The following is a 24,328-nucleotide window of genomic DNA, read 5'->3' as shown; positions in this document are numbered from 1 at the left end:
CAGGGTTAGGTATACAAACATTGATCATGCAGGTACCCTGTTAATGAGGTCTGCCCCTCCCTGCCCTAGCAGTTTCCCTCAACTGCCAATCACTTTTTTAAAAAAGCATTTACTCTTTAAAAAATAGAATAAAGGGGGATTCCCTTCACCTCAAAAAAGTTTCTAGAACTACTAAAAAAAATTACATTTATAAAATAATTGATAAAAATATTCCCATGGATTGTACAAGAAGGAAGACAGGGACCACTGATAAGACATGGTATATGACATTGTTCAGGCTTGCCTTATTTCTCTCCTGCTTCATCAGAGGCTGGATTCTCCTCAGTTTTAGTTTTTCCATATTCTGCAGGTAACTAACACTTCTTTAGCTCCTTGGTTACCACTTTTCCCTTTTAGCCTGTTTCCCTTTGCTCTCCTTTTCTCTTTTGTGTGCACTTTGTTGTTTGAAGATTGATCCTTTGCGGCTGCCATTTTTTGGCTTTGTTTCTACTTATGCAGGAGAAGGTTTAGCCCACAACTGTGCAGATCCTCCCTTGGGCTCCTCCTTCGCCGCCCCTAGGCTGAGCTGAACTTCCTCTCGGACATCTTGGTGGCTTGCTGACAGGCAGGGCGCATGTCAGGTACCTATGGCCACTGGTGTGCCGAGAGCCTTTGCAAAGCTGGGCTGCCTGGCTGCTGCCATTCCTCCAGCTGCCTGAGCTACTGAGACCACATTTCTTGTTAATAATAATAATAATAATAACTTTATACATCTATATTTAATAGTTTTTAACCTGTGATACAAATGGGTCATTTGACAATTTTAGGTTTTGGATAGTGCTCTGAAATGAATGCTGTATCTGGGGTATACTTTCTCTACTTTTAGCTTATTTTAATATTGAATCTTGTATATTTTCATCTGCTTTTTCGGGTGAAACTCATTGTGAATATGTTCACAGCCTTTATTAAATCACACAGTATTTCTTATAAGATGCCCAAATTTACCTTAGAATCGCAGAATGTTGAAGTAATGATGGACCTTAAAGAAGATCTAGCTCAGGGGTGAAACATTGATGATTTGGGGTCATTATTATGCCCACAGAGTACTTTAAAAGACTGTATAAACAAATACATATTTTACTATAAAACAAGCAGCATTAGTATCCAAAGTCTTATGTCCAACCAGATATATAAATTTGTGTAAATGCCATGAGTCCTTGGGACAACTCAGTTTGCAATTCTCAATCTAGTCCAACTCAAATACCCATTTGTGCAATGATCTAACTCCCCTCCCCAAATCCACTTTTCTCAATTCAGATTCCAAGGGCTCCCTCTCTTGATGCCAGATAATTAAATAATTTCATTTTCTATAATACTTGCAAGTAAATATAATTATGAAAAAAGCGGTTATTGATGAAATTTGAACATTGGTAAATGGAATCGATAGCATTGGGATTGAGGGCATTCTTTGTACCTAGGTATGGGATAGATCAATCATTTTGAAGCATAGACTTTATCATAATATATAAAAATTATAATCACTAATATTGATTGAATATTTATATGCCAGGAACTTAATTAGACACACACACACACACATATATATATCGTAGTGCTCAGACAGCCTATAAGGTGGGTTTGTATTATCCATTTTATAGGTAAAGAGACTTTAAGGTGAAGCTTAAAGGAGTAATTTGCCCAGGTCTCAACTAGCAATTGTGTCTAATTTCTTTTTTATCTTTTAAATATTTTTTCCCACAAACATTAAAGACTTGAACTAGTAGATTATTTTTAATTTGGGATTCAGATCCAGGTTTGGAAATAACCTAATACAGTTTCTTCACTAGCCTGAGATCTCTCCTAGGAACACTATGTAATTTTTACCTTCAGTCAACATTTTTACCTAAACCTTGGGAGTGGAGAGGGAGTTGTGGTGGAATGTCTGGTGGAAGGGGGCTTGCTTGGAAAAACTCTCAAAATGAATTTTTCTTCTGCTTTCACACCACAATAATCATCAACACAGAAGAAAACTTCTGTGACCAAATGTGGAGGTTTATCCCCACCACCAAGCAGCAGACACCAGCTGGATGTTCTCCAGTTCAGTGCAGGCACTATCTACTCAGATACCACAGGCTGAGGGCTCAGTCTTCAGGACATTGCCCCACCTCTGCCCCCAGACACCACTTGTAAGTCTGGGCCTCTGGAACTTTTGACTGACTGGGTTCAAGTTGGGGTTCCTACAACCTCCCTCTTTTGGTTCAATTCATTTTCTGGAGTGACATAACTCAGGAAAACACTTACATTTGCCCATTTACTATAAAGAATATTCCAAAGGAGACAGATGAAGAGGTGTGTAGGGCAAGGTATGGGATTAGAGGTGCAGAGTACTTTAAAGCACTTACATTTGCCCATTTACTTGTGTAGAGGACAGTTTTTTAGAGTACACACCTCTTCATCTGTATCCTTTGGAATATTCTTTATAGTAAATGGTCAAATGTAAGTACTTTAAAAGACTGTCCAGCTGTGATCCAGGAACCTACATATGTTCAGCTCCACAGAAGTTCCTCGAACACAACCCTCTTGGGTTTTTGTGGAAGCTTCATGACTTCAGCGTTTCTTCCCCCAAAATGTAGGTTGGAAACTTCTCTGAGGAGGGTCTTAAGACCCACAATCAGAAGGTGGAGATGGGGGAGGATAAGAGCCCTGCCTTGGGACAGGGAAATGTAGAGCAGGAGAAGGTCCTAAAAATTCTGTTTCCTAAGGCCTGATTCTGAGACCTAACACAGCTAACATTGTAGCAAAAGACTATAACAAGGACTATGGGGATTATAAACCAGAAACTGTGGGTGAAAATCAGTATATGCAGTAGCACCACAGGACCCCAAATAGAACCATTCAAAAAGAAGGTGTTTATCTGTGGAATGTTTGAGTACTGAAAGACTGGTCATGTTGATGGTGGGGATCATGGGATGAGAATCTCATAGGTGGACATGGACAGTGATGATATTTAACTTAATATTTGTAAAGGCAAATTATTTGGTATAGTCAATAAAGAACAAGGTCCTCATTCCTTGTGTTTCATTCTAAATGTATGCATACAAATATAAATAGCTCCAAGTCTAAAAAAGACTCTTGTGTTCTCATTGACCCAGTCCTCTAGAGAGGATTCAGAGTGAGCACAACAGTGTGTAATTTCTTGTCATGGAAAATGTAGGCTATAGGTCCTTTGATCCAACAAATCTGGTTTTGGTTTTTTGTTCACTGTATTCATTGAATCCATACATTTGTACATCTGATATTTCCCATCTTTTGACCATACTGATTTTCAATTTATTTTGTCTTATATTTTCAGAAGGAGTTTTGGAGTACCTACACAAAAGCGCAACAAGGAGAGAGTAACAGAGGAAGTGACTGGTTTCAATTTTACCTTACCTTTCCATTAATCTTTGGCCTTTTCATTATCCTCCTTGTCATTTTTCTAATCTGGAGATGTTTCCTAAGAAACAAAACTCGTAGACAGACAGTGACTGAAGGCCACATCCCTTTCCCTCAGCACCTTAATATTATTACCCCACCTCCCCCACCAGATGAGGTATTTGATAGCAGTGGATTGTCTACAGGCTTCCTGGAATATGTAGTTGGGCGCTCAGATTCTGTCTCCACTCGCCTATCCAACTGTGATCCCCCGCCAACCTATGAGGAAGCCACTGGCCAGGTGAACCTGCGGAGGAGTGAAACAGAACCTCATTTAGACCCACCCCCGGAGTATGAGGACATAGTCAACTCCAACTCAGCCAGTGCCATTGCTATGGTGCCTGTGGTCACCACCATCAAATGAAGCTGCAAACTTCTTTTTATTCTAATCATTTTTAAAATACTAATGAAAGAACTTTCTAGCACTTTACCACTACATAAATGTGCATTGACTTATTTTATTGGACTCTTACAGCATACCACTTCACACTTTCTGGTTTGATTTTCTTTCATTTTGTTTCCTGTTATAAAATCATTATCCATGCTCATTTTTGCTAGAGGAAATATATGAAGAGGAAAAAACATACTAGTGGGAGTCTTCATGTGATGTGATGAGATATACATATACGTGAGCATATGTATGTGTATGTATATGCATATATGCATGTGTATGCATCAACCCAGTATGTGTAAAACTGTATTTAAAAATTCATTAACTTCAATCTAAATCACCTAGAAAGAAACCATTACTCACCAAAACTGGAAAGAAAGGACACCAATTTGTGTTATAGCCAGCAACGTGCTGTAGAATTTTGCAAACAAGATGTACTTAGCATGTTTTCTAATTCTTACTAGCTTTTGTTAACTTCCTATTACTTCATCTACCTTAGAAGGAAAAAAAATGCACATAGTCATTCTTTATTTTAGAAACATCTTAGAAAGAGAGTACATGAGGACACAAAGTGATAACTTGCTTAAAAGAACATCATCAGTCATTAGTGGCGTTTGGCTTGTTTTGTGCTAGGGATTTTTATTTTTTGATTGACCACACCGCCTACTTCCAAAATTGAACAGTGTTTTCTTAGCATCTGTGAATGTCGTGTGCTATATGTATTAACATCTTGATGGAGAGGATTTCCTGGCAACAAAATAATTTCTAAAGTGGATATATGTATTAATGACAGGCAGTAGATACCCATTACTCCTTTACTTTCTTCTCACTGTTTTATTGTCTTTCTCTGTGCTGTCTACTCTCTCTCCTGCTGCCACAGAATCATCAAACCCCAAGAGTTTAGTTAAAATAAAATTTTTTGAAATTATTTTCTTAATGTTTTTGTATAGGCTAAACTCTTTGCCTCATGATTGTTCAAAGGCAATTTTCCATTAAATTATAAACTGTGATCTTTATATTGCCCTCCAGTTGGTGGAGGAAGATTGCAAAGTCTGTGTTGTGCCAGATGCACACTAAATCTAGTGATAGCCCCACATAGATCTCATTATTGTTGCTATTTCTTTTTGTATTTTCATCAGATTTTTTTAACTGCAGGGTTTTTACTATTTCCTTGGAGCAGAGGGAACAGACTTTAAATGAGCTGCCAACATAATCTGGCTCAGAAAGAAAAAAAAAAAGACAGTTGTTTCATAAAGTATGCACTGATGGCAGATTCATTAGATCAGTTCAGGGAAACATCTGTGCTACTCCCAAGCAAACCTCCTTAGTTTTAGATAAAATGGCTGATGAGACAGAAGGAATGTAGGTTTCAGGTGTGTCATTCTTCTGCCTCCAGTTCCATCCCTACTGACTTCACCCCCAATCCTGTCCTGGAACCAAAGGAAGGAGGAAAGCTGGGGAAACTCTGAAGTAGGAGTCAGATGACCTGAGCTCTATCCCCCTCCACTACATACTTGCCATGGGACCTTGGGAAAGAGCCATATCTGACCCTGAAACTCCTCAATTCTAAAAGGATAATATCAGTTGTCCTGCCCTTCTCTGAGGGCTTTACAAAGATCAAATGAGATAGTGAGTGTGCAAGAAATGTATAAAATGTGGAAAGTTATCTAGAATAAGATCATAACATTGAGCCGGGCTCGGTGGCTCAGCCTGTAATCCCACGCCTTTGGGAGGCTGAGGTGAGTGGATTGCCTGACCTGCGGGTTCGAGACCCGCCTGGGCAACTTGGCGAGATCTCATCTCTACAATAAAAAAAAAAAATCAAAATGAGCCAGGCGTGGTAGCGCGCCTGTAGTTCCAGCTACTTGGAAGGCTGAGGCAGAAGGATCACGGGAGCCCAGCAGGTCGAGGCTGCGGTGGCCGAGAGCGGCCACTGCACTCCAGTCTGGGTGACAGAGTGAGACTCCAACTCAAACAAACAAACAAACAAGAGCATAACATTATTATTACAGAGAGATAATTTTCTCCCTCTGTTTCCCTAAAATTTATCAGAGCTTTCACCTAGTGAGAAATAGAGCAGGCTGTTCCATAAACAACTAATAGGTTCCTCACCTGAGTGTGTGGACTGTTAGTGAATCCCTGCTGTACTCTCGTCTATACCAAAGCTGTGCTAATTGAAAGATGATAGCACTCAGCACAAACAGGGTTAAGCAAATGTTGGAAACAGAACTAAGGCATATGTGCTTAACTGACAGGTTTCCTAGCTTTCATGGACTAAAAATGATTCATTATATATTGGCCCTGGTCTCAGAAATGATATTTTTAATTTTGCCATGAGTACATGTCAATCTTTGGCTTCTAGTGAAAGCTGAAGGTGAGAGTGTTTGATCCAGTGACTTGTGTATGTATATGTGACTTTTTTGGTTTATTTTAAAATGAAAATTAAGGCTCCTATTGTGTAGACTTTTTTTTTGCCCTTAATGCCAGGCTTTATATTAGAAAAACAGTTTTTGAAGCATGGCCCATGGACCTCTGGGGTGTTCTGAGAGCCTTCCAGGGAGTCTGAGAGATCAAATTGTTTTCATAATAATATGAAGACATTGTCTTTCCACTCTAGTTCTCTCAAAAAAGAGTTGAAAAATGTAAACTAATGCCATCTTTCCAAAAATATTTTTTTCTGTTTTAGAAAATATAGCTATTTTCAAAAAAATGTTATTTATGTTAGCATGTAATGGATTTGTTATTTTTTAATGAATTATTACTTTTTAAAATTTCAGTTTATTTTCTGATATGGTAAATAGTGATAGATAAACCTCATGAGCAAAAGCTCTTGGACATCCAGATCCCCAGTAAATTTTGAGTACAAAGGGATCGGGAGACCAAAAATTTGAAAACTACAGGATTAGACAAAGGAGCAGGATATATTACTAAGCATCTATTCTTGCAACTTTATTTTACATTTTAAACTCCTGATATTAGATTTAATGCTGCCTCTTAGAGATACCTGAATTGCAGTATCATAGTGAATGTTAATCTTTGAAGCCAAAAATCCAAATGTTTGAACCAATCAGTGACTGCAGCTTTTTAGACTGTTGATCAAAGATCATACTACTCCATAGTAATAACTGTATCAGCCACAGATCTCATGACAGCTTTTGTATGTTAATGACAAGATAAACAAAATACAACTTTCTCCAAGAAACATTATCTTAGGTTTGTTTGGTTTGAATTTGATTGGGGTTTTATATTTTTTTTCAAGATGCCTTTTGCTACCCCATCTGGTTTTATGAAACTGAGTTTTGTAGCATTTGCTATGATTAAGGGGTTCATCTGGAATAATAATATATTTTTATGCTTTTGCCTTTCTTACCTAATTGATATTGCATTCAGCTTTGATTGTTATTAATAAAGTTTAATTTTCCAGAATATATTTAGTACCTTTATAAAACAGTAGCTGAATTGAATCAACCAGTTTGCATTTCAATAAAAGAACAGGCTCAAGTTCTTCCAGCTGTATGGTTTACAAGCCTCCACATGCACTGGTGGTGTCTGGAATCCTAGAACTGGCACTTTCTGCTTCCCTTCTTTAGATGTCACAATAAGTTGTATTTGTTTAAAGTAAATATAATGATTTTTCTTTTCCTATTGACCAGTACAAATAGAGATGCTGTTTGTTTCGTTGCTAATGATGACTTCAAGATTGATGATCTGATCCAATAACTGCGGAGGTAGCTTTAACTTGGTTCTGTGTAAATAGTACGTGTTTTATTATAATAATTCACACTTTTAAATGCTTGGTTTACATTAAATTATGGTATTTAACTATTTTTATGTTTATACTAGGTAGGATCTTTCTTATGTTTCTGTGTTTTTGGTATGCTAAATAAAGATATTTTTCAACCCAAAAGATTTCTTCTGCCATGTGTTAATCATAGTATGGTTAGGTGGCACATATGCTGCATACACCCTTATTGATTATGCCCTTTTCAATAAAGTAAAATGATATGTTTCTTGTTTAGGAGTAAAGAAATGAGAAATCATCTAGTAAAAACCTCAGCGTGTTCTCAGCATAAAAAAAAAAATTCTGTATGACTTTTGTATGACCCTGGCATAATACAAAATGGAAACACTTGCTCTAAAGGAATAGATTGAACTCCTTGCTGTAGTGTAGTTTGTCAGAGTCCTGGAAATGGTATTGTCTACAGATACCAAGCAGCTGGTTGTTTCCTGCTTAGCAGAACAGCTTGCATTTGACATTTGAGAAGATGAGAAAAGAAAGTCAAGAGGAAAATATTGTGACCATAGGGCATCTTCCTATGTGTAGAGCTACCTCAAAGACTAAAAGCTGATTTATCATGTCATTAAGACCAAGCACAATATGAGTTGGTCTTTATGGTATAAAGAATTAAACCTATTTACATTCAAAGAAGAAGTTTTTTGTTTTGTTTTTTTCTTTTTGAGATGGGGCCTTGCTCAGTTACCCAAGCTGGAGTGTAGTGGTATGATCATGGCCCACTGCAGCCGTAAACTCCTAGGCTCAAGCAATCCTCCTGCCTCAGGCTCCTAAGTAGCTGGGACTGCAGGCATGTACCACCATACCTGGCTAATTTAAAAAACATAATTTCGAGATGGGATCTCACTATGTTGCCCAGACTGGTCTTGAACTCCTGGCCTCAAGTGATCCTTCCACATCATGCTGGGATTACAGGTATGAGCCACTGTGCCTGGCCATCAAGGAGGAATTTTAAATATAAATTAGTAGTCTAAGCATCCATTTTATAAGTATAAATCCCCAAAGAGTTGTCCAAATAGACATAAAAAGGCACTTTTAAAAACATATTGCAATTTCTAAAAATTATACAACTCACATTTTGATGACTACAACCATGAAACCCTAGATCAAGACATTTCTCACACCCCGGAAGATTTCCTCATGTCACCTCCTTAAAGATACCACTATTTTAACATCTATCATAATAGATCATACTTGACTGGGGCCATGTGGACTTGCCTTTCTTTTTAAGCTCTTGATGTACTTTAGAAAAGTTTAAGCTAGAAGGGCCAGAGCTGCTCTTCTACCTCGTGGCCCTCCTTGAAATCACCTACTTTTCTCTGACCCTTTTCTACATTTCTAAAGCTCTTTGAGGGTAAGACTTGTGTTTAATCCTTTTAACTTTCTTCCCCAAATACATCAAATATCTAAAAGTGGGAGATTTTTTTAGATTATGTATAAATTGACCAAAGCATCTTCTGGCTGGGCTCCTTAATGCTTGCCTTTCTGTTGTAATTCTTATGACCTGCCATTTCCTTAAACTTTGTATCACAGCATTCTCCTCTCAATAGTTTTATTTACTTTTTCTATGTCTTTTTTTGTGTGTGTACAACTTCTAAAACTCTCTGTGATCTGGTCCCACAAGGTTATCTAACCTTAATTCTTTCTATAGCCCAGATGATAAATATTTACAAAATGCCTACTTTGTGTGAGATACTAAAGAGATTAGAAAGTAAAGGTGTCTATAGCCTTTGTTTCCGGGGATTTTGCAATCGACTAAATCTGGAATAGCCTTCTAATCTTGTAACTAGTTTTCTAACCCTGAGCCCACTCCAGCTCACAGAGATTCTTTTTACTCAAGTCCCATGGTATTTATAAGTAGTAGTCTTTACTGGTCGATGCTGTGGTTTTTATAAGCTTTTGGCAATAGGAACAAACTTTCAAACAATTTTTCATGGAGCCCTAATATATTAAACAGATGGAACCATGAAGCTTGATCCCCACCAGCTGTGACCTTTTTTGTTAACCCTCCTTACTTCAGGTCAGTCCAAGTCACCTCTGTAAACCTTAAAATTGGATGAACATAATTGAAAAACCACTGTAATGTGACATTTCCTTTTGGTTTCCAATTTCATAGTTCCTCATCTTTTCACCCCAAACAAGTAAACATAATCTTTTCCACTAATAGAGTGCTTGAGATTCAAAGGACTCTTTTTAGCCTAGTTGTTCCTAATTCACAAGTATACTACACTGCCCACTAACACACACTATAATAATTATGTTTGAAGAGAACCATGAATGTTGGTTCAGATTCTTTCTTTATATCATTTCCATTAGCTTCGAGTTCACCCCTTGTCAGCTTGTCACTCATACGCATCTCCTGAAATCATAGTTAATTTCCAAATAAACACCGTAACAAATCATAATTCCACCAACATAATACAACTATCCTGGGTAACCAAAAATGCACTAATTTCTTCCCCAGAAGAGGAAGTTCTTGAGTGATGTTTACTTTTCTCCTTGATATCCTATAGCTTAAGATATAAAATTGGTAACATTTAAATACTATGATGTAATGTCAAAACATCTTATTTTACATGATGATGGAATAAGAAAGGAAAGAAAACAATCATATGTGATTAACACACACAAATGTATTTTTATCAAACTAAGGAGAGAGTACTTATGACAATTGCAGTCCTCATTTCTGTTCCTGATCATATGGTCACACTGATGTTTATAATTACCTTCCTCCACTATCCATTCTATTTTCCCCTTGCCTTTAGCTTGTTGTACTTTACCTGGTAAGGTAAGCCAAACATTCATTCCTGAGGGGTTTGGGCCATTAGTAGTCCTGCCTGGATTGGGTTATCATTTTTATTGACCTTAATAACAGGGCATGGTAATACTAACAGATGCCCTAATAGATCTCCGGTATTCTGGACATACTTTTCCTTACCTCCATTGTGGAGTAGTAGTCCAATTTTCCCTTGGTGGTCAGGATCTATCACCCAAGCCAGCACAGTAACTCCATTTTTTTCTCTAGGTTCAGAGAAATGAGGCGCCCATAGTGACCAGGTAGCAGTCTTCTAGTTCAATGAAATCATCGTTATGTCTCCTTGTGGAAGCATTCCTCCCTCTGGAACTTAGCCCTCTAGGCCAGCAGAACATAAAGTTGTGGAGACAGGACGCAAATATGTTGCTAGTGGGTCACTACTGGTAGTGGTGAGTAATGCCACTCCTGTTTTTGTGCCTTGCTTCCAGGAGACATGAATCATGACTGTGGGAGAAATAGCAGTATATATTGGATGCTGAGTAGAAGCAAACACGGCCTTCAGAGAGCTTTGCTCCAACTCTGCAAGGTATTGCCACCTTGCAAGCATTATAACTGAGTCTTTAAAAGGCCACTCCACAGTTCTGTCAAACCAGCTGCTTCAGGATGGTGGGGAGCATGATAACATCAGTGAATGGGCCCATTGTCACTTGTTTTACTGTAAAGTGAGTTCTATATTAGAAGCAATGACATGTAGAAACTATGGTGGTGGATAAGGCATTCTGTATCCAGAGTGTCTATTCTTACTGTAAAACTATTTTTATTGTAAAACAAAAGGCTTCTTTCCATGATGGATGTGGTCCGATGTCATTAATGAGCCTGCATCACCCTGGTGCCATATTAGAAGCTCTGGCAGATTGGGCACTCAGTAGTGGCCATAGCCAAATCAGCCTTGGTGAAGTTCATGTTGCTGAGCCCATGCATAACCTGCATCCATGCCACCATGGCCACTTTGCTCATGAGCCCATTGGACAATGACAAGGATGGCTGGGGAAAGAGGCTGAGTGGTATCCATAGAATATATCATCCTATTCCCTTGATTATTAAAATCTTCCTCTGTTGAGGTTACCCTTTGGTGAGCATTCATATGGGACACAAATATCTTCACGCTTTTTACCCATTCAGAGAGATCTTTTCCAGATATCCTTGTCACTAATTTTCCAACCATGTCCCTTCCAATCCTGAACATCGAACCAAACCATTGACCACGGGGAATGAATCAGTATATAATCACATGTCTGGACATTTCTCCTTCTAGCAAGCTGAAAAACCAGGGGCCCTGCTCAAACTTCTGCCCACAGAGAGGATTTTTTTTAAATCACTACTGTCTTTCAGGGGCGTCCCATAAAAGGGTTGTAGTGCTGCAACTGTCCACTTGGCAGTTGTACATGACTGTTGCTCAGAATCATCTATAAACCAGGCCCGAGTCTTTTCTTTCTCTGTCAACTAATCATAGGGAGGAACTCTCCATAAGGCCATAGGTTCAAGCTGGGAAAGAGAAGTCAGTATAGTAGGAGTGAAGACTAAGGGCATTTGGGCCATTTATTCATGTAACTTACTTGTGTCTTTGAGGTATATTAGGGCCTGATCACATATATGCCACTTCAATTTGATGATGGAGAACCACTGTGCACTTTCAATTTTGTGGCTTGGCAGGAGATAACACCCAGTTTGTGATAGGCAGTTCAGATCGCATGGTAACTTGGTGATCCATGGTCAAACATTCAGTTTCCATTAAGGCCATTTAGCAAGTCAAGGGTTTTTTATCAAAATGAAAGTAGGCATCTGCAGATGATGGCAGGATTTGTTCCAAAATAATATGGGCCTTCTCTGTGATTCACCTGTAGACCCTGCCAAAGGCTCCAAATAGCATCATTATCTGGCACTGACACAAAACACCATTGGATCTGCTAGATCATGTGGCCCAGGAGCAGAGCATCTTACAAATAAGACTAGACCTATTGCAGAGCCTTCTCCTTTTCTGGCCCACTCAAAAATCCGGGACTTCTACCTTTTGCTCTTTTTTTTGATTGTAGGAGGTGTCAGATATAACAATTTATCCTCATCTTATCTTACAAGGGATATCTCAACATGTTCCTGCACCACTGGATCACTAGAAGTTTCACAGAAGTAAAATACCACTGAATTTTTGTCTGATTTACTTTCCATTCACTGGCACCTGACACACAAATGTCTTACCAATAAGTCTGGAGTACTTGCTACGTAGTGCTCACTAGGTCAAATCAGCATAATGTCATCAATGTAGTGATCCAGTGTGATATCTTTTGGAAGGGAAAGGCAACCAATACCTCTAAGAACTAAATTATAACTTAGGACTGGAGAGGTGATACACCTCTGATTTAGGACAAGTAAAGATGTGTTGCTGGTCTCGTATCTGAAAGCAGACTGCCTATAGAGGGACTTATGGACAGGGAAGAAGAAAAAGACATTTGCCAGATCAATAACATACCAGGAATCAGGGGATATGTTAGTTTGCTGATGCTACAGCTGGTACAGCCCCTGCAGTTGGAGTAACTACTTGGTTAAGCTTACAATAGTCTTGTCATTCTCTAAGATCCCTCTGTCTTCTGCACAGGCCAAGTAGGCAAGTGTAATGGGGATGTGGTGGGACTCACCATCCCTGACTCATTCAAGTCCTAGATGGTAGCAATAATCCCTGCAATCCCTTCAGGAATGCAGTATTGCTTTGGGTTTACTATTTTCCTAGATAGAAGCATTTCTATAGGATTCTATTTGACAGTTCCCACCATTATAGCCCTCACTCCACAGGTCAGGGAACCAATGCAAGGATTCTGCAAGATTCTAAGTATATCTGTTTCAATTATGCATTCTGTAAACGGGGAAACAACCACACAATGGGTTTGGAGACCCACTGGGCCCACTATGAGATGAACCTGACCCAAAACTCCATTGATCTCCTGAGCTCCGTAAGCCTGTATTCTGACTGGTGTGCCATAGTGACATTTTGAGTCTCCTGGAACTAGTGCCAGTTCAGAGCCAGTGTCCATTAGGCACTGAAAGGTGAGGTCTAAACTCTGACCTTGTTTCTCTTGTTCACATTCCTAACTAAGAAACTTGGGGCGTCCTGCCTGGTAAGGACTCTTTGAGGGGGAGGTATTACCCTATATATTGAAGTTTATTTTCCAACCCTACTCTGGCATAATATCACAAAATAGATAAAGAAGAAAATCAAAGTATATTTTAACCCTACAAAGACATCGCATGGGGGACTCCCACACTCCAGGCACCTTGTAAGACACTTTTCTATTCTCTCTGAAGTCTGCCACATATAGGACTTCATCTACATACCAAGAAACTTGGAGTTTTTCTGCCCCTTATCTCAACAAGACATCTCTACTGCTTCCCAAAATTCCTTAAATAAGAGATACAATTTGCCAGTCAATAAATTCTTGAATCTAGCCGGGCTCGGTGGCTCAGCCTGTAATCCCGCGCTTTGGGAGGCTGAGGTGAGTGGATTGCTTGAGTCCGCGGGTTCGAGACCCACCTGGGCAACTTGGCGAGACCTCATCTCTACAATAAATTTAAAAATCAGCCAGTCATGGTAGCGTGTGCATATAATTCCGGCTACTCAGAAGGCTGAGGCGGAAGGATCGCCAGAGCCCAGCAAGTCGAGGCTGCAGTGGCCAGGAGTGGCCACTGCATTCCAGTCTGGGCAACAGAGTGAGACTCCAACTCAAAAAAAAAAAAAAAAATCCTTGAATCCACCTGTAACCTGCAAGCCCCCACTTGGAAATGTCTCACCTTCCCAGGCCAAACCAATGAAAATCTCACATATATTGGTTGATGGTATTTTGTAACTTCTGCCTCCCTAAAGTGTATATAACCAAATTGCAATCAAACCACATTTGGTTGAACTTGGCATTTTTGTGTCATCAAAGGTCTGAGTATTTTCTTTTCCACAATGCACAGTTGCCCTGGTAAAGAGTCGTAGATCCTTTGGGGGAAGGCTGAAAGAAAGATTAAAAAGCATTTTTTTTGTAGTGAATTGGGATCCTTCCTCAAGGAAAACTGGCCTCATCTTCATTCGGGAGGTTCTGGGTCTGTAAGTTGGCTCAACTCTAGGAATTGATAGAGGGACTTTACTCTCTGTTTTTATTATTTATATTGAGATTTTGTTCACTTGACCTAGAACTTTTATGTTTATACAGATCAAGTAAGGATTTAGTAGGCTTATCTATTTCACTTCTAGGACTACCATGACCAATTAGCCAATACTGTAGGTCTGTGTGAATCAAGCTATAGTGATTGTGGCTTTGACTCTGCTGTCCATTATGGTAACAATGCACACCTTGCCTTTGATGGAGTGCTAGCGCTTGGCCTCTGCCACCCTGGGATTCAGTTATTCCCATTGCATTTAGATTTTCCAATTCAGTGGCTGAAGTTCTTACTGTAAGGTATGGCCTAAAGAGAAGAGTAATCATGAGCTCTTTAAGTTTACTAGAGATCTCCTCACAAAATGTTGTCACAGAATTGGTGTAAAGGAAACCAAAAATATTTCACACCAGAACATCCTTCTTTGACATATTTCCAAATGGCTATTCAAAGGCCTTGCAGACAGGAATAGCCCTAGAAAGCTGCCTTTTGTGGAAGAGATTTGCATCTGTCAAGAAAAATCTACATAAGTGAAATAAACAACCAAATTTTCTCTGGCTCCTTATCTAGATCTGGAGAAGATTAATTTAACCACAGGCTACCATCTATTGTTTCTAAGAGCTGCTACCTGTGAGGATTAATCTGTATAACCCTTTCTTTCTCTCTCCTTCCCATAACCGATCTTGCTGAGCTCTAAACCCCCATGTGTTCTGTAACCTCAGGATGACATAAAAACTTTAACTATCTGACTCCCTCCCCCACCTTGAGCTTCATATTGTGTATGACTTCAGTGCTCGTATACATGGGAGTAAATTTGTATGCCTTTTTTTCCTGTTAATCTGCCTATTATCAGTCTGTTTTATAGACTCAAATGAGCAAACCCACAGGGGAAAAATTAAACTTCCCTACAGCTGAAAACTATGTCTTTTAGCCTTTCCAATGTGAGTAGGTTTTAAATGACAAATCCACTAGTACATTCCAATCTACGTAAGTATTTAAATTTCTTCCTCTACATTAAACCAAGGCAAAACAGACATTTCCATTTTTTTTCACTCTGGGCCGCTTTTTGTTTCATGTTTCAGGTAACTAAACAACCAAATGATTAGAGTTCCTTTTAACTCCATGAGCTGCAACATTAGATGCAGAATCTCTGCATAGTGAGCTCATATCAAGGAATTTAACCTGATAAAACTTTGTTCCTTGCACAATTATCCTACACCCTTAGTATCTACTCCCAAACATGTTGCACCGATGTCAGTCTGTATAAATTGTTTTAAAAAACTCAAGTAGATATTTTAATTGTGTATCACATCTCTTCATGGGTCACATTTAGTACCCCACCTTTAGGGGCTGCTAGGATTTGAGTTTATTTACAGGTCTAGAAACAAAGATAAATGATGGAGAATCAGCATTTTCTTCCATGGCAACTGAATCAGAGGAGACCATTAGAGTTTTCTCAGGCAACACAGGGTTAATCCCCTCATACTAGGACAAGGGGCAATACTACTGAGGGTGGAGAAGCTGATATCACTGTTGGCCAGGATACCATTGACATTGGGGGGGGATATGCTACTTATCCTGGGGGTGGGGGAGTTACTTCTGCTGAGGTTAAAGAGGCTGCTTCCACAGGGTGTGAGGAAACCTCTTCCACTGGCAAAGACCAATAAAACTTTAGGTGTTCAATGTCCCAGCTTCTTCAGAATCTACCCACATGTCCTCTATCCCAATTTACAGAATCTCATTTTTTCCCCAATCAACAGCCTTACTGTAACAGTATACACACCCCGTGGGACTAAGAGTTCAATTTACATTGTAATTCAGCCAATCACAGGATTAAATTCTGCATTTGATTTTTAGCAATCTCAGGCCCCAGGATATAAAGTTCTTCTTCAGGGCACACATAGAAGCTTTTAGATCATTTATACAGTGCTTCAGATGGGAATTCAAATATCTGAACTCATCCTTTTTTTTTTCATCACTTTGTCCAGTCGCAAAGGGAGCAAGCATCCAACATTATTATACTTTTAAGTTTTCAAAAAAAAATTTGAAAGTGTCATATACACAACCACTTCATTGATTCATATAGGTAGTTCATTAGATACATCCAAGGCAGACATCATCATGTGTCAGTTATCAGTTTATGCCATGGAGTATCAGTGCTTTCTTTACTACTAGAAATACAGTTAGAAGTATCTTTAAATATAATGGCATTAGAGATTTAATTCTAGAAACCCTAGAAACAATTCAGAAAAATTCTTAAAATTATGTTTTCCTTGTATCACTTTCGGTACCAAATCTATATTAGATTTTTCAAAGAAGCAGAACCAATAGGGCACAAACACACACACACACACACACACACACACACACACACACACACACACACACACACTCATATGACATTGGCTCACACGATTATTGAGGCTGAGAAGTCCCATGATCAGCTATCTACAAGCTGGAGACCCAGAAAAACTGGTGGTATCGTTTGAAGGTCTCATAGTCAAAGGACCAATAGTATAGATGCCAGTCCAAGACTGAAGACCTGAGAATTGGGAGCACCAAGCAGTCTGTCAGAGAGCAAATTCAACCTTCCTCTACCTTTTTGTTCTATCTAGACCCTTAATCAATTAGATTATTTTCACCCACACAAGGGTAAAAATCTGCTTTACTCAGTCCACCAATTCAAACGCTAATCTCTTTCAGAAACACCTTCAGAGACACACCCATAAACACTATTTAAAGAGATCCGAGCATGCTGTGGTGCAGTCAAGTTGACATATCAAATTAACCAGCAGAGCATCTTAGTTGCATCTTGGAAGACAACAGTCCACATTCCAGGTACAGGTGCCTAGTACCAGAAGAAACAGAATGGACCTTATTTTTTTATTTTTTTATTTTTTTGAGTTGGAGTCTCACTCCGTCGCCCAGACTGGAGTGCAGTGGCCGCTCCCGGTCACCGCAGCCTCGACCTGCTGGGCTCCTGCGATCCTTCCGCCTCAGCCTTCCGAGTAGCTGGAACTGCAGGCGCGCGCTACCACACACGGCTAATTTTTTTAATTTACTGTAGAGATGAGGTCTCACCAAGTTGCCCAGGCGGGTCTTGAACCCATGGCCTCAGGCAATTCACTCACCTCAGCCTCTCAAGGCGCGGGATTACAGGCTGAGCCACCGAGCCCAGCTAGAATGGACCTTATTCTCATGAAATTGTAGTTATTTGTTTTGCCCTGTATGTTGGCTCCTTGAAGTACCAGCTCAAAAAACTATCTTCTATTTCACTTAACTTGGGACTCTCCCAGGGTAAAGGCAACCATTTGTCAAAAATATTTACCTGCAAACGTATTAGCTTTTCCTGCCCAGATAAGGCATAACAATTGGGGCAAAGAAAAACTCAAGAGTTTGAGAGGAAAGAATGAGAAATGAGGGGAAGAAGGCCTTTGACAAGCCCCCATGTAGTTCTAGGAATTTGGAAGGACAAGTGAATATCCAAGGCAGATTGCATGCTCAAAAAAGATCTGAGAAAGCTATAAATTCTCACCTCTGTCTGACCTTCAGTTTCCCCTTAAGCAGAACATAAAGGTGATGGCAATGTTATATACTGACTGGCTAGGAGTTGAAAGTTCCCCTCAGCACATACACAGAGACCATCTGCAAAAACTAGGAGATTATTTTTTGTTTTGTTGGGGAGGGTGGTTCTGGGTAAAGAATTCTGTCAAATCACTAGCTGATCACTACAATAATAGAATCAAGTTGTCAATGGCCACACATTACAAAGAATGTAAAGAAGTTATTAGGCCAAGAAACAACAGCTATAAAAAGCAATAAAAGCCGGACTTGGTGACTCAGTCTGTAATCCCAGCATTTTGGGAAGCCAATGTGAGTGGATTGCCTGAGCCTGCGGGTTTGAGACTAGCCTAGGCAACTTGTCGAGACCTCGTCTATGTCAAAATTTAGCTGGGTGTGGTAGCACGGGCCTGTAGTTCCAGCTACAGTTTCGGTTACTTAGAAGGCTGAGGTAGAAGGATTGCCAGAGCCCAGCAGGTCGACGCTGAGGTGGTTGTGAGTGTGCCACTCCACTCCAGCCTGGGCAATGGGGTGACTCTGACTCAAAAAAAAAAAAAAGTAATAAAAACAAGCCCTAGGGTTTTAGTCCATTCATGCTGCTATAACAAAATACCACATGATGGGTAATTTATAAAAATCAAAACTTTATTGCCTACAGTTCTGAAGTCCAAGATCAAGGCACCAGCCTTAGGTGTCTGCTGTGTCTTAACAAGGCAGATGAGGCAAAAAAAGGGGCAAAAGGTATGAACTGTTTGCTCACATGGCAGAAGGATAGAAGAACAAAAAGATTAGTTCCCTCTAACCCTTCTATAAAATCACTAATCACATGGATAGAGGCTCTGTCCTTATGATTTAACCTCCTAAAGGCCCCATATTTTAATACTACAACATTGGCAATTAAGTTTCAACACATACTTTTTGGGGGACATTAAGATCATAGCACCTGAGAAAGAAAAAAATATAATTTCAAGAAGTGCCACTTTATAATATTAAACATGCCCAGTTTACAACAACAAAAAAATGAGGTGTGCAAAAAAACAAAAAGTATGGCCCATACACAAGAAAAAAATAATTAATTGAAACTGAGGAAGCACAGTGATTGGATTTACTAGACACAGACTTTAAATAAATTATTTTAAATATGGTTAAAGCATTAAAGGACATCATGTACAAAGAACAAAAGAAGACTAGTTGTGGTCACTCATGCATGTAATCCTGCACATTGGGAGACTGAGGCAGGAGGATTGCTTAAGCCCAGGAGTTCAAGAGCAGCCTGGGCAACATAGTGGGACTCCTTTTCTTTTAAAAAAATATTGTAATAAATTATGTAATAAAGAACAAAAGAAAACCATGAAAATTATATCTCACCAAATAGATAATATCAATAAAAAATTGGAAATTAGAGAACAGGAACAAAATAGAAAATCTGTAATGGAAAGTATAACAATTGAAATGACAATTTCACTACAGGAAGTCAATAGCAGATTTGAATAAGAAGTAGAAAGAATCAGTGATCTCCTAAATAAGGCAGTTGAGATTCCCCAGTCTAAGAAGCAAAAAGGAAAAAAAAAAAGAATGAAAAAATATATACAAAGCTTGAAGGACTTCTGAAATCATCAAGAAAGATTTCTGGAAAAAGATGACATATAGAAAAGATTAGAAAGAATATTTGAAAAAACAACACCCACAATCTTTCCAAATTTGATGAAAGATAATGATTTACACATCCAAGAAGCTTAATAGACTCCAGGTAGCAAAAACTTAAAGGGATCCCCACTAAGAAACACTATAACCAAATGGCAGAAAGACAAAGACGAGAAAATCCTGAGAGCAGCAGAAGAGAAGCAACAGTTCACATACAAGAGATGATCAATTATATTAACAGCTGATTTCTCATCAGAAACCATGAAAGCAAAAAGTGATGTGATGAAATATTCGAAGTGCTGAAAGAAAACTACTGCAAATGAAAAATTCTATATTCAGCAAATTATCCTTTAAAGTAATCAAGAAATAAAGCATTTCAAGGCAAACAAATCCTGAGAGTAATCTTTGCTAGTAGACTGGCTCTGCAGAAAATGCTAAAGGGATTTTCATGCTGAAAAATTAGAAATTTCATATGGTTCAAACAATATATCCATATACTTCTTGTAGAAAAAGTATATCAAATACTTAAATATATTAAATAGCATTACCAATCATCATACTTACATAAGGTATGCCATGGAATAACCATTTCAAGAAAAATAAAGAGCTGAGTTCTCTACAGTACTTTTTCACAAACCCATAACCATTAGGAAACACTCTTTTATATAGGTATTGTGTTCTTGGGCCAGAAATATGAAACTTCTAAGAACCAGTGTTTCTGGGATATATTTATGGCTCAGTCAGTTTCATAAGACACATTCTTTTTTTTTTTTTTGAATTGGAGTCTCACTCTGTCTCCCAGACTGGAGTGCAGTGGCTGCAGCCTCGACCTACTGGGCTCCGGTGATCCTTCCGCCTCAGCCTTCCAAGTAGCTGGAACTACAGGCGCATGCTATCATGCCTGGCTAATTTTTTATTTTTATTGTAGAGATGAGGTCTCACACCCGTGGGCTCAGCCAATCCACTCACCTTGGTCTCCCAACGCGCTGGGATTACAGGCTGAGCCACCGAGCCTGGCGAAGACACATTCTTGATATTTACAAAAGGGAACCTCAATTTCCCTTTTTTTCTTTTACACATCAAACATAAAAGGAACTTGAAGATTCACTTTTGCAGCTCCACATTGGTTGGTATTTAGCTCTGCAGTTGTATTTTCCCAATCAAAATGGGAGAAAACATAACTGTTGCTCTTTCACTGACTGCAATGTTTTGTTCTTTAGAACTACTAATTTACATGAAAACTTCTCTTGGCAATAATCATTCACCCAGAATAAAATGCACATACTCTGAATAGTTTTCATCTTTTTTTTTTTTTTTTTGAGTTGGAGTCTCACTCTGTCACCCAGACTGGAGTGCAGTGGCCGCTCCCGGCCACCGCAGCCTCAACCTGCTGGGCTCCAGCGATCCTTCCGCCTCAGCCTTCCAAATAGCTGGAACTACAAGCACACGCTACCACGCCCAGCTCATTTTTGATTTATTGTAGAGATGAGGTCTTGCCAAGTTGCCCAGGTGGGTCTCGAACCCACGGGCTCAAGGCAATCCACTCACCTCAGCCTCCCAAAGGCGCGGGATTACAGGCTGAGCCACCGAGCCCGGCTAGTCTTCATCTTTTAAAATTATTATTTTGCCTTATAATCACAAATCCATGATTTAAAAACAATTAACTGTAATGTGGTCATGTTGTATATAAAAAAGAGATAGTTTAAGAAATAAATTTTTGAAATATTTATAAATAAAGAACTTTTACCCCATGTAAAGATCTATTCTCTCCCCAGAGACAGTATCACTTAGGCCCTCAACATCTATCCACATTATCTCTTTCCTCTTTTCCCTTCTCCCTACAGATACGCTCCTAAGGCATTTTCCTGTGCAAGCCCCAGTCTAGAAGTTTGAATTCTGTGGTGTTGCTTGATGGTGACGACTGAAGAGAATGGGAACAGTTGATACCCAGGGTCTGGTATATTGAGCAATAATGTGACTCTCTTCCAGCATGTAGACCCACTGACTATTGATAGCCCAGCTTTCACACATGCCCTTGATTATCTCGTCCTTTACACACTGTTTACAGCCTTTTTCACACCTGCCAAAAAATACAAATTGTAAATCACTGTCACCAAAACACAGCAACATAACATCTGAAATACCATGTAATATCCAACTGGGTGACTTGTATGAGCAACAGGGGTACATTGTCACTAGGAAGTCTCATAGAGTACATGAAGCACACACCTTAGAATTTTCCCTTTCTGCACCAGGCTTTGTGGCTCATGCCAGCACTTTGGGAGGCAGAGGTGAGAGGATTGCCTGAGCCCAGGGATTCAAGATCAATCTGGGCAACTTGGTAAGACCTCATCTCTACAATAAATAAAAAAATTAGCCAGGCATGGTAACATGCCTGTAGTTTCAGCTATTTGGAAGGCTGAGGCAAAGGATTACCTGAGCCCAGCAGGTCAAGGCTGCAGTAGCCGTGAGCATGCCACTGCACTACAGCTTGGGTGAGAGAGTGAGAATCTAACTCAAAAAACATAGATAAAAGTAAATTTAAAAAAAGAATTGTGTCCTTCATGGCAAAGGAGCTGGAGTATTTATGTGCTGTCTTCTGTTGCTTTTTTTGAGAGCTACTCCTGTGGGCATTAATTTCTCAGCACTTCTGATTTTCCAGATATGGTCCTCACTAACCCCTGGGGACAGAGAAAACCCTCAGGAAGAGATTACAGCAACTTTTTTCAGCTGACCTCAAGGTAGGCCAATGGTGTATGGACAGCTGCCTGCAACACATTTTTAAACAAATATTCACTTTATTCATCACAAGAGAATCTACACGCTTGTAAAAATAATAGTTCATTGTGAGCTATCATTCAACCCTCAGACAAGGCTTAGTGAAAATCTGGATTTGCAGTCCACTCGCAATAACACTGAATCTGCCTTGCTACCCACACCTTCTTTCTACCAGGGTCCACAGCCCAAATATGGGAACAGATGCCCTCTATAATTTGAGAGACAAATGTTATAAGAAATTGGCAAAATTTCTTCTACTGAAAATTCATATTGCACCTTTATGTCCTTTGAAGATACCATTGTTCCCTCTATCGTTTTGTGACCAATTCCTTCCTTAGAGAATGTAAAATAAGATACGGCACATTTATAGATAGCAGCCCCCACCACTGAGATTTCTGCTGCTTGCCTTCCTCCTGTGACTGTTCTTTCGTGCTCTTTATTGAATGAAACTTGTGATTGACAACAGTAAGCTGGCACGAGGGTCTCTGTTAAGTTTGAATTCTCCAGAAGAGTGTGATGGTCTCTGCCCACAAGTGAGTGACAGAAGCATCAATCTGAACTCCTTCTAGAATAAAAAGTGCAACTGAAGTGTTGGAGTTTTGAATGACACATGCTCAATTATAAAATAACTATTAGGAAAGTATTAAGGATAAGTGATGATTCCCATTGCTCTGTGTGCTAGTTTCTGGAAGAAATGAGTCCAACTCTGTGGGGTTGGACACTAAATAGAGAACACAGAGCCTTTCACAACGATACCCACCCTTAAAATCAGACTCAGACATTGGGTGTAGAGAATTATGGATTGCATTGAGAATTGTTGGTTTACTTAAGCCAAAGAGCTACACATAACCAATACACAGTTACTTGGGACATATGTGCTCTAAACCATTAAGTCATGGAGGAAAGAGGACAATCTTTCTGAGATCACACAAAATTACAGTCTTGGTGGAGACAATCATACAGAGAGCAATGGTTATTTGGAGAATTAACCAAGGAACAAGAGTTTGGGAGAGGAGTGCTAAATAAAACTCATTTTAATCCTATGAAGATAGGCAATCCAAGTATCAGCTCTAATCCAAGGATGAAATATTAATTATCTCCATTGCACAAGGGTGGAAAACCAATAATTTACAGAGAAACATCATCTAAAACGCAGTCCCACAGCATGTAAATCAAGCACAACCCAAAACTGGGGGTTACATAGCACATCAGAGGAGTAGTAAACAGCCTAAACTCCCAGAAACCATCCATGGTCAGAGGCTTGGCAACCCCCTGAGGAAGAGCTTTGTTCAGTCTCATACTATATCCCCCCATTAAAAAAAATAATTTACGTAAATTCATTTCCCAGTAGAAATTTAGCAAGGATAATTTGTTTCATAAAGTTGATTAGGAGAAACTTGACCTTGCCAAAGGAAAGGGCTTTTTCATGAATGCGCGAGCGGGGGCAGCTGTGTGGTTACTTGTTGACTGTGTTTACACGTCTTTATTCTCACATCATTTAAAGCAGAGAGAGGCCTCAAAAAATTTTGTCACCCAGTGTCATATTTATACCTTATTTTATTGAAGAGGTGATTGTGGTCTTAGGGTTATAGTTGAATGTCAGACCTGATATTGAACCCAGTTTCCATAATATCTTGGGCAAGGAACTTATATTTAAAACCTCAGGCTGGACTTGGTGGCTCAGCCTGTAATCCCAGCACTTTGGGAGGCTGAGACGAGTGGATTGCCTGAGCCCGCAAGTTCAAGACCAGCCTGGGCAACT

General features: G+C 39.4%; 1 protein-coding gene across 2 annotated transcripts in view; it reads left to right on the top strand.

Annotated features, from left to right (window-relative positions):
- Positions 1 to 4,777, top strand: part of PRRG1 (proline rich and Gla domain 1) — a 114,706-nt gene extending 109,929 nt beyond the window's left edge. For both annotated transcript variants that reach the window (XM_008063324.2, XM_021715151.1), the window contains one exon: positions 3,332 to 4,777. In XM_008063324.2, coding sequence (XP_008061515.1) covers positions 3,332 to 3,817 — 486 coding nt within the window. In that variant the 3' untranslated portion in view covers positions 3,818 to 4,777. The remainder of the gene's footprint in view (positions 1 to 3,331) is intronic.
- The last annotated feature ends 19,551 nt before the right edge of the window (positions 4,778 to 24,328 follow it).

The sequence above is a fragment of the Carlito syrichta genome, unplaced genomic scaffold (genome assembly GCF_000164805.1).
Source record: "Carlito syrichta isolate Samal-C Ts95f unplaced genomic scaffold, Tarsius_syrichta-2.0.1 Scaffold306747, whole genome shotgun sequence".
Lineage (NCBI taxonomy): Eukaryota > Metazoa > Chordata > Mammalia > Primates > Tarsiidae > Carlito > Carlito syrichta.
This window is presented reverse-complemented; position numbering and strand designations above follow the sequence as displayed.